General features: G+C 40.9%; 1 protein-coding gene across 1 annotated transcript; it reads right to left on the bottom strand.

Annotated features, from left to right (window-relative positions):
* Positions 1-3,154: 3,154 nt before the first annotated feature.
* LOC115101826 (transcription factor HES-1-B-like) lies at positions 3,155-6,850 on the bottom strand. The gene is made up of 4 exons (XM_029621302.2): positions 4,539-6,850; positions 4,328-4,423; positions 4,098-4,185; positions 3,155-3,925 (listed from the first exon to the last, which is right to left on the bottom strand). Exons 1-4 carry the CDS (start codon positions 4,644-4,646, stop codon positions 3,423-3,425), a joined length of 795 nt encoding a protein of 264 aa, XP_029477162.1. The 5' UTR covers positions 4,647-6,850; the 3' UTR covers positions 3,155-3,422.
* Positions 6,851-11,541: the final 4,691 nt, after the last annotated feature.

Below are 11,541 nucleotides of genomic sequence, written 5' to 3'. Positions count from 1 at the left end.
TATCCCTTTAATCTTAATGACAAGCTTGACTCACAGTCACGAGTGTCAGTCATAATTTGAGCGGAGCATTGTCACACCTTGGGGAGCAAAACGCAAGTTACCTTGTTTCTGTATCATTTCTTACCACTACCTATGTAAAAGCATATCTAGTTTTTTAAGAGAAATATTCTAAAGAATGAAAAGCACATAATAAAACTCCTGAAGCTCATACATTTAATGTAGTATACTTAAGCAATGAGGCCTGAGGAGAGGCTGTTCTTATGCACAAAGCAACGCAGAGTACCTTAGCCGTGGTATATTGGCCATATACCACAAATCCCAGTGGTGCCTTATTGCTATTATAAACTGGTTACCAACGTAATTAGAGCAGTTAAAATAAATATTTTGTCATACCCGTGGTATACGGTCTGATATACCACAGCTTTTAGCCAATCCGCATTCAGTGCTCGAACCACCCAGTTTAAAATGTAGCTTGACGTTATTTTTGTTGTCGTTTAGCCCATCACTCACACCCTAGATCTGTCCCCTCTGGTAACCTCTACCCGGAGCAACAGCATGCATGGAGGGGGTCACCATAAAGTCATTGCGTGGTCACATGTATATAGTCATTGGCTATTGGTAACAAGCTAGGAACATTTTGTCTGGCCCTCCCAACTCTCTCCCTACCCTCCCTCCAGAACCTCTCTCTGTTCTCTCTTCTCTCTCCACCCTCCCTTCCTCTGGAACCTTCCCTCCCCATGTTCAGCTCCTGTCCTGTATGTCAAGACTCCCTCTGTGGCAGGCAGCCCTGCTCATGTCTGACAGACTCTCTACCTCCCCCACCCCTAACCTGGCTGTTGCCTGCTGGGCTGAGAGTCATTCTCACGACCTCTCAGGTTCCTCACCTCATCTAGGAGTTATTTCTTTCCAGCCAGGGGAGAGAAAAAAAAGAAGTAGAAGACATATGAGGCTAACAGGGATGAGATGGGAAGATAACACTAGAGTCAGAGCACTAGAACATGATCATGGGTTGGTATACGTCTACAGTGCCGGCTTGAATCTTAATTCATAGAACTCCTGTATGCCCCTTCACCGATCAACGTTAGCTCAGAGGTGAGGTTGGATGAGAAGGAAGATGTCAACATATGGAAGTATTTGAGTTCGCTCGGCAGAAAGAGCTGTTCTGTGTTCGGTGCCATAGTCCAAGATCCGATAATTCTGTGTTTCATTTATTTCTGTGGTTAGATCAGCCTTAATAGGGTATTCAATCACAGTACACCCACATGACAAAATACTAGTATACTATGGTTAAATACTATTGTATTGATTGTGTTGTTTTTTGTGGACTTTACTGTGGTATTCATTATAGTGTTTTTGCAGACTAAAATCCCCCCAAAACACTACAGTGAATACTTTGCAGACATGACTATAGTATACTGTAGTATTTACTGTAGTGTTGCGGACATGACTATAGTATACTGTAATATTTACTGTAGTGTTGCGGACATGACTATAGTATACTGTAATATTTACTGTAGTGTTGCGGACATGACTATAGTATACTGTAGTATTTACTGTAGTGTTGCGGACATGACTATAGTATACTGTAGTATTTACTGTAGTGTTGCGGACATGACTATAGTATACTGTAGTATTTACTGTAGTGTTGCAGACGTGATTATAGTATACTGTAGTATTTACTGTAGTGTTGCGGACATCACCATAGTATACTGTAGTATTTACTGTAGTGTTGCGGACATCCCTATCGTATACTGTAGTATTTACTGTTGTTTTTTTTGCAGACATTAGTGTTGTATTTACTATAGTCCATTTTTTTTACAATTATCTTTGACATAGTAGTGGGGGCTTTGTCCTCAACAAAATACTCAAATAGCACATTTTCCATAACCTGTAAGTAAGTAGGTAGGCAGGCAGGCAGGCAGGCAGGCAGGCAGGCAGGCAGGCAGGCAGCTAGGTAGGTAGGTAGGAGGTCTGAATGGATAGTTCCGAGCTTCTGCTCTTTTTTATAACCTATATGGAACACAATATGTGATCTATACCTGTCATGTAGGTTTCTCACTTATGAGCTGAACAAATTGGGATATAGGGGAGGGGAATGGGCAGGGTATATGCAAATTAATTACTGTAGTATATATTATAGAAATGACTGTAGTGTTTTTAATGGACTGTAGTGTTTTTGCAGATATTACTGTAGTATTTACTGTAGTGTTGTTGCGGTCTGGAGTATATTGTTGTGTTTACTTTAGTATTCTACAGTATACTGTATACTATATATACACTACCGTTCAAAAGTTTGAGGTCACTTAGAAATGTCTTGTTTTTGAAAGAAAAATACATTTTTGTCCATATAAATAATGTCAAATTGACCAGAAATACAGTGTAGACATTGTTAATATTGTAAATGACTATTGTAGCTGGAAACTGGAGATTTTTTAATGGAATATCTACATAGGCATACAGGGGCCCATGATCGGCAACCATCACTCCTGTGTTCCAATGGTACGTTGTGTTAGCTAATCCAAATGTATCATTTTAAAAGGCTAATTTATCATTAGAAAACCCTTTTGCTATTCCATGCTAGAAATTGCCAAGAAAATAAAGATCCCGTACAACACTGTGTACTACTCCCTTCACAGAACACCGCAAACTGGTCTAACCAGAATAGAAGGAGGAGTGGGAGGCCCCGGTGCACAACTGAGCAAGAGGACAAGTACATTAGAGGGTCTAGTTTGAGAAACAGACACCTCACAAGTCCTCAACTGGCAGCTTCATTAAATAGTACCCGCAAAACACCAGTCTCAACATCAACAGTGAAGAGGCGACTCCAGGATGCTGGCCTTCTAGGCAGAGTTCCTCTGTCCAGTGTCTGTGTTCTTCTGCCCATCTTAATCTTTTCTTTTTATTGGCCAGTCTGAGACATGGATTTTTCTTTGAACGCTAGTGTATATATATTCTATAGTAAGTACAACACATGATCAAGATATATTACTGTGTAGTATAGTACTCTACAATATACTACAGTTTACAACATAATTCTAAGTACTGTAGTATTCTATAGTAAACTGTAGTAGATTTTCATGTGGGTATCATTAGGTCAAGGATAGACAATTACTTTAAATGTAGTTAAGAAGTCACAATTTTCAGGTGTTAAACATTGCAATTTCATTTGAAGAATTTATTGATTTCCTGAAGGAAGGCATTTGAGGGCATTTGAATAATTGTTGTATCACAACAATAAAACATGATCATGACATCACTGAAAATATATCTCATGGAAAAGTGTATTCTCCATCAAAGAACAACAACATGTGAGTAAGCATCACTCTTGACTATTGCTTTGAACAGCCTATACAAAAATATATAACAACTCATATCAGAAAAAAATGTGTTATGGTGCATAAAAGTCCTTCAGTCTAATGACCCTACCATGGTCTCCACACGGAGTCTGCAGTGATGGGAGGTGCAACAGGTGACACCGCCACCGCAACTGTTGGATTGCCATGTAAGGCGTTTGGCACGCTCATTTGCGCAAGGGCCGCGCTTGGAATCAGAAAGGCGAATTGTCCATCTGTCGCTGAAACAATCTGAAGTCCGCTGTAGAATTTAGCCACTTCGGACGTGAAGTTGATTGGCGAGCCACTTTTGCAAGGCATGATTACATTCAACTGAGAATTTGGGATTTGCACAATGGCTTGGCCAAGCGTTGGATGCGCTGGATGCGCAGGGTAGGTGAGGCTCTGGCGATGAGTTGAGTAGTTTACGGTGTTGATCTGTGACACACAACCGGCTAAGTGGCTGAGAAGTTGGGACATGACCTCCATGTTCATCCCTTCACGTGTGGACAGAAAACGGGTGACTTCACTCATGCACTCGCTGAATCCCGCTCTGTACTTGCCAAGGACTGATGAATCCGTGCTTATAGCACCTGTAAAGTGAAATATATGATGTATTTGAGGATATATTGTTCAGAAAATCCTTTAAATGTGATTATATAATACTCAGTAGGTCTATCAATAGGTTTGATGGACTTATGCATATAGTACCTTGGGAACAGTCACAGATACAATTTAAACATGCACGTCTAGAATGAAACCTACCAGTCATTTGAAGACGCTGCATATTCCTTAGGTGCTTCACAGTCATGTCAAGGATGTCTGCCTTCTCCAGCTTCGAATGCCTGGAGTTCTAAATAGACATCAAGAAGAATATTACACATGACTAATAATCTATTTGAGCTTCGTTCCAATCCATCAAATTAACATCATTATAGAAGCATATGTCGTAGACATACATTTCTATGATTATAAAAGCTTTTTTTGAAACGTACATCTTTCTTTAGAGCGTCCAGTATGAGGGTCTTGAGCTGTCCAAGGCTTTCGTTGATTCGCGCGCGTCTTCTCTTCTCCATAATTGGTTTAGAAGACTTTAAATGAAACAAACAAACGCCATGATTATTAGACATGTAACGTAACTTATTAACAACAATTGACATGTAAAAAAAGGAATCGTTTTAATTCTGTGCTTTTCTGTAGGCCTACCTTTCTGTGCTCTGAGGCAGTCCTTGGTTTATCCGGATTTCCATTTACGCTCGACGGGGTGGCTGCAACAGAAGATGGGGAAGTTTTCTCCAAAATATCAGCCGGCATCTTAAATGTTTAATATCCCACAATCGTCCAGTCAACTTCAGCAAATCATTTGTCCCAAAATTGTTCAATAAAGTCCAGCCTATTGAGAAATATTCAAACACCGGTCATGTACTTTTTTCCTGACCAACGCTGTTCGTTACAGGTGTTTATTACAACGTAGCTATTGCCGAGGCTACATCCTGCAGTTAACGACCTTCCAGTACGGTGTTGATAACAAGTCAACACTATCACTTTCACCTACGGTCATATTTATAGAGGAAGCTGCACGCGAATGGCTCGTGTGAATCGTCCCAAAGTTGAATTCTCCAACCTTCTACCAATGAGCGCACGGGACACGTTGCCAGGGAGTCGGTTGGCTCGTGCAAGGAGGCCTTCCATTGGCTATCTGGTGTCTTGTGTGTGATAAGGTGGTCCACAGCACACAATACAGATAGGCTACTACGTGATCAGAAACTTCCAACAGGTTAAATTTGATGAAACGTATTGATTAAATATGAAGGTTTCAGTTGCCATATTTATTAGTAATAGTCAATTAATGTGAATAAAATAAATGTATTGGCCTTTTCCCCAGTTTAATTGATCCTAGAACAAAAACTCAAAATAACAATACATTTTTGTTGTACACTATTCCCTCAGAGGGTTGACACACACACACACACACACACACACACACACACACTTTGGATGTGTTTACACAGACAGCCCAATTCTGATATTTATGCCACTAATTGGTATTTTGACCAAACAGATCAGATCTTTTTCCCAATTAGATCAGAATTGGGCTGCCTGTGTTAACACAACCTTTCTCCCGCACACACAAGCACACTCCCCTACATACAGTGACAAGAAAAAGTATGAACCCTTTGGAATTACCTGTATTTATGCATAAATTGGTCATAAAATTGGATCTGATCTTCAACTAAGTAGACAGTCTGTTTAAGCTAATAACACAAACAATTATACGTTTTCATGTCTTTATTGAACACACCGTGTAAACATTCACAGTGCAGGGTGGAAAAAGTATGTGAACCCTTGGATTTAATAACTGGTTGACCCTCCTTTGACAGCAATAACCTCAACCAAACGTTTTTTGTAGTTGCGGATCAGACCTGCAAACAGTTAAGAGGAATGTTGGACCATTCCTCTTTACAAACTGTTTCAGTTCAGCAATATTCTTGGAGAGTCTGGTGTGAACTGCTCTCGAGGTCATGCCACAGCATCTCAATCGGATTGAGATCAGGACTCTGACTGGGCCACTCCAGAAGGCATATTTTCCTCTGCTTAAGCCATTCTGTTGTTGATTTACTTCTGTGTTTTGGGTCATTGTCCTGTTTCATCAACCAGCTTCTGTTGAGCTTCAATTGGCGGACAGAGCCTTACATTCTCCTGCAAAATGTATTGATAAACCTGGGAATTAATTTCTCCATTGATGATAGCAAGCTGTCCAGGCCCTGAGGCAGCAAAACAGCCAAAACCATGATGCTCCCTCCACCATACTTTACAGTTGGGATAAGGTTTTGATGTTGGTGTGCCTTTTTTTTCTCTCCACATAGTGTTGTGTGTTCCTTCCAAACAACATCATTTTAGTTTAATCTGTCCACAGAATATTTTGCCACTTGCGCTGTGGAACATCCAGGTGCTCTTTTGCGAAATTCAGACATGCAGCAATGTGTCACGCCCTGGCCATAGAGAGGCTTTTATTCTCTATTTTGGCTAGGCCAGGGTGTGACTAGGGTGGGCATTCTATGTTCATTTTCTATTTCTTTGTTGTTTGGCCGGGTGTGGTTCTCAATCAGAGGCAGCTGTCTATCATTGTCTCTGATTGAGAACCATACTTAGGTAGCTTTTTCCCACATGGGTTTTGTGGATAGTTGTTTTCTGTTTTTGCGTCTGCACCAGACAGAACTGTTTCGGTTTCATTTGTTCTCTTTGTCGTTCAGGTCTATTATTAAATCATGAACACGTACAACGCTGGACCTGTGAATGTTTAAATGCTGTATTCAATAAAGAAGAAAAATGAAAAATACAATAATTTGTGTTATTAGTTCAAGCACACCGTGTTTGTCTATTGCTGTGACTTAGATGAAGATAAGATCAAATTTTAGGACCAATTTATGGAGAAATCCAGGTAATTCCAAAGGGTTCACATACTTTTTCTTGCCACTGTATTTACTATATCACTTACTGAGGTCAGGGATTGATTTTTCAATTATATTAAATTTCTATTAATTTCTCGACTGAATTGAAAACTGGGTTGAATTCAACCCTGATTTTTTTTTTTACCCTTGGTTCAAAATAAAATAAATTCACAGAAATGCATTTACATTTTCTCTAATTGATTAACATCCTCAGTGTTTTTAAGAAAGAAAGCCTTTTTCAGGTCATCGTGCCTTCATAGACAATCTCTCTGCAAACTACCATCACATTTATGTGACTAATAAATACCAAGTTGCACTCAATGACCTTCACGTCTCAGTTTTAACATGCAGAAGAAATTAACTATCACCCCAGAGTACAAGGTTATCAGGTTCCTCTTATTATCACCTTCTTGACAGACTTCAGGTGCCCTAACGTCTCATTTTAAAGCTCCTAAAACCTCTCAGGTCAAATGACCCCAAAAGGTCAGGGCCCACATCACAGAAGAGGGAAACAACAATACAGGTCTGAGCGCCTTCTCTATTTTTCAAAGAAACTAGTCATCTGTAACTTCTAATACTTGGTTAATAATGTGAATATAAATAAAGCCCCCAATACTGACCTCAAAAACACTTCATTGTCTTCATTTTTGGACACATAAGGAGCCAAAAGCAAGGGGCATCCGCCATGTAATCATGTTTTTTCTGTTCATGGACACTGTTTTACACCCAATGTGTAAAATTACCAGTCCCCCCCCCCCCAAAATATATGATTCAACGCTGATACGAGGATTCTCACAGGTGCCTTTCTCTGCGAGTATCTTCTAAAGACTACATGGTGTGCAGAGAATATTTAGGTGTCCAGAGGTGATGCTATTTTTTTCTATGCGTTCTGGGACAAGACAACAGAGAGAGGAGGGGAAGCGGCAACGTGTTTCCCCTTATCAGCTCCATGCTCAGTAAGCCTGCGTGTCTGGCTGGAGACGTGCCTTTATTGTGCACTGTGATCTATACCGGTGCTTTATGGCACACTCCAGATCAGTATCAGTGTGGGAAACACAGAGGAGAGAGAGGAACAGAGGCCCAGGCCGCCAATGGAGGGGTTAGAAAGCTATCGAGGGCCAACAGTGTCTGATAACAACCCACAACAGAAGGGTGGTTGAGTTAGACTGATTAGATTAGAATAACCTTCTGGATATATTTAAAGAAAATATATTTCTACTTTAACTTACGCATGTTCTAAACATTATGGCACTTTGTTCACGTCAATGACTGTTGATGATGATTGACACGTTGTGTCCACAACATTACATTTAAACAAAGACAGCACCCTGGGGCTGTTTGCTCTTGGCCACTTTTTTTTTACACTAACCTATCTTCACATTTACCTGCTTTGAGATGGACCGCTGCACATATTTCCAAGACGAAATGGGCAGTGGAATGTCACCAAATCTCAATCACCAAATCCCAGGAATTGACCGTTTTAACTGAGTGGCGCAGCGGTAAAAGGCACAGCATCTCAGTGCAAGAGGCGTCACTACAGTCCCTGATGATTGGGAGTCCCATTGGCCCAGTGTCGTCCAGGTTTGACCGCCATTGTAAATAAGATTGTGTTCTTAACTGAGTTAAATAAAGGTTACATTAAAAAAATGTACTGGGCTGTGTGACACGGAGAGCAGGGACAGCCAGATGGGTATAGAGGGATCACTTAAACATCTCAGCCAGGCCTCCGCTTGTTCTCCCCACCTCCTCCCTTTGAGACCTTCTTAAAAAGGGGGGCCTCTCATAGCAACTCCTGGCAGTGGCCCGCCTGCCTTTTGTCCCCCTCCCCAACAGAAGTTTCTGCTCCAGAAGCCTTAGACAAGGCCCCCATTAATTGTGGGTCTGTGTGGAATACACACGGGACAATGAGCCCAACAGAGTGTTCGGCCCTCAGACAAGGCTGGAAACAAATGGTACAGGAATCCGGCAGAATAGAATCATCCTGGCTGATGTCACTGAATACATTTACCTACCTCAGAGCCCATTCAACACCACGCTTTGTTTTACTTGGACAAAAAAAGGGGGAGGTTTCGATAGTGGGAAAGTAGGAGGGAGAGGCTCTGTGACGGGAAATCACTGATCTCCATGGTCACCATCCGTCCCAAAAATATGGTAGAATTTATTGGAGATGAAAAGGAGAGGCCATAAGATTAAAGCTCTCTTTGATAAACAGATACAAAGAAAGCAATCCTAATGCACAGGGGTGGTTTTATTTAGCCAGACACGCTCAAATGTTGAGTAACCTTGCCTGAGACCTGAAGACTTGTGTTAGATCTTAGAGTTATGCATAGGCTTTAGCTCAAAGGGCTAACCGTCCTGTGGCATGATGCAGAAGAACTGTGTTCAAACCCAGTGGGTCACACCAACCAATTAAAAAGACCGGAGATCCAATCTCCTGTTCGTCGAACCGGAGCATTTTCAAGTCTGTTCATCCCAGGTCAATAAACAGGAAGGATGCTTAGCTCTGGAAAATTAGTTGAAGAAGAAAAAGGGGACCATAGCAACAAGCATTTTGCAATTGGTCAGACCACAACAAGCCGCCATCTGTCATCTTCCTTAAGCTTTAAGTCTTAAAAAGCCAGCATTTAGAGAGCTTCAACTTGGAGCAAATGAAATGAGACTGACGTCTTATTGAACTCTAGGCCCTTCCTTTCAAAAGGAATTGAGGTCCTCCTTCTTCCTCATCAAACTGAAAAGGTAGGGGTAGGTTCTGGTTAACTATGATGTCTTTCTCTCTATGGAACATAGGAATTGTATTTATTTGTGCCATCGTCGTTCAAACACATTCCTGCAACGCCATAGTTATCATGTAAACCGTTCCACTAACTTTTGACTGTTTAAAACTGGTTATTTGGTTTTCGACTATATGGCTGTCCTAAGAATAGTAAAAAAACCTTTACTGGCTCAAATAGCTGACCAATCAGCCTGTTACCAACCCTTAGTAAAGTTTTAGAAAAAAAGGTGTTTGACCAGATACAATGCTATTTTACAGTAAACAAAATGACAGACGTTCAGCACGCTAATAGGGAAGGACATTCAACAAGCACAGCACTTACACAAATGACTGATGATTGTCTGAGAGAAATTGCTGATAAAAAGATTGTGGGAGCTGTTTTGTTAGACTTCATTGCGGCTTTTGACATTATCGATCATACTCTGCTGCTGGAAAAACATGTGTTATAGCTTTACACCCTCCGCTATACTGTGGATAAAGAGTTACCTGTCTAACAGAAGACAGAGGGTGCTCTTTAATGGAAGCCTCTCCAACACAATCCAGGTAAAATCAGGAAATCCCCAGGGCAGCTGTCTAGGCCCCTTACTTTGTATGAGGATGACTCAACACTGTACACGTCAGCTACTACAGTGACTGAATTGACTGTAACAGTTAACAAAGAGCAAGTTGAGCAAGTCGAGGTGACTAAAACTGCTTGGAGTAACCCTGGATTGTAAACTGTCAATGGTCAAAACATATGATACAACAGTAGCTAAAATGGGGAGAAGTCTGCCCATAATAAAGCGCTGCTCTAACTTCTTAACAGCACTATCAACAAGGCAGGTCCTACAGTTGTGTGGTCAGGTGCCACAAAGAGGGACTCAGGAAAATTGGAATCGGCTCAGAACTGGGCACCACGGCTGGCCCTTGAATGTACACGGAACAAACATTAATAATATGCATGTAAATCTCTCTTGGCTCAAAGTAGAGGAGAGATTGACTGCATCACCACTTGTTATTGTTTTTACCATCGAGAACCACTTTGGAAACAAGCATTTTAATTAATACTTTCAGGTGATATCCTCTGGGACCACATTGTACATTTTGTTGAAAACAGTTGAAGTCGGAAGTTTACATAGATTTAGGTTGGAGTCATTAAAACTATTTTTTCAACCTCTCCACAAATTTCTTGTTAACAATCTATAGTTTTGGCAAGTCAGTTAGGACGTCTACCTTGTGCATGACACAAGTAATTTTTCCAACAATTGTTTACAGACATATTATTTAACTTACAATTCAATGTATCACAATTGCAGTGGGTCAGAAGTTTACATACACTAAGTTGACTGTGCCTTTAAATAGTTTGGAAAATTCCAGAAAATTATGTAATGGCTTTAGAAGCTTCTGACAGGCTAATTGACATCATTTGAGTCAATTGGAGGTGTACCTGTGGATGTATTTCAAGGCCTACCTTCAAACTCAGTGCCTCTTTGCTTGACATCATGGGAAAATCAAAAGTAATCAGCCAAGACCTCAGAACATTTTTGTAGACCTCCACAAGTCTGGTTCATCCTTGGGAGCAATTTCCAAACCCCTGAAGGTACCACATTCATCTGTACGCACGTATAAACACCATGGGACCACGCAGCCGTCATACCGTTCAGGAAGGAGATGTGTTCTGTCTCAATGAGATGAATGTATTTGGTGTGAAAAGTGAAAATCTATCCCAGAACAACAGCAAAGGACCTTGTGAAGATGCTGGAGGAAACACGTACAAAAGTTTCTATATCCACAGTAAAACGAGTCCTATATCGACATAACCTGAAAGGCCGCTCAGCAAGGAAGAAGCCACTGCTCGAAAACCGCCATAAAAAAGCCAGACTACGGTTTGCAACTGCAGACGGGGACAAAAATTGTACTTTTTGGAGAAATGTTCTCTGGTCTGATGAAACTAAAATAGAACTGTTTGGCCATAATGACCATTGTTATGTTTAGAGGAAAAAGG

Source organism: Oncorhynchus nerka, linkage group LG20 (assembly GCF_034236695.1).
Source record: "Oncorhynchus nerka isolate Pitt River linkage group LG20, Oner_Uvic_2.0, whole genome shotgun sequence".
NCBI classification, from domain to species: domain Eukaryota; kingdom Metazoa; phylum Chordata; class Actinopteri; order Salmoniformes; family Salmonidae; genus Oncorhynchus; species Oncorhynchus nerka.
Note: the sequence above shows the minus strand (reverse complement) of the source record. Positions and strands in the feature narration are given on the sequence as shown.

Coding starts and splice junctions, on each gene's coding strand:
- LOC115101826 (XM_029621302.2), bottom strand. CDS start 4,646: ATGCCGGCTGATATTTTGGAGAAAACTTCCCCATCTTCTGTTGCAGCC. Junction 4,424..4,538: donor CTGCCTCAGAGCACAGAAAG/GTAGGCCTACAG, acceptor TTTCATTTAAAG/TCTTCTAAACCAATTATGGA. Junction 4,186..4,327: donor TGGACGCTCTAAAGAAAGAT/GTACGTTTCAAA, acceptor ATGTCTATTTAG/AACTCCAGGCATTCGAAGCT.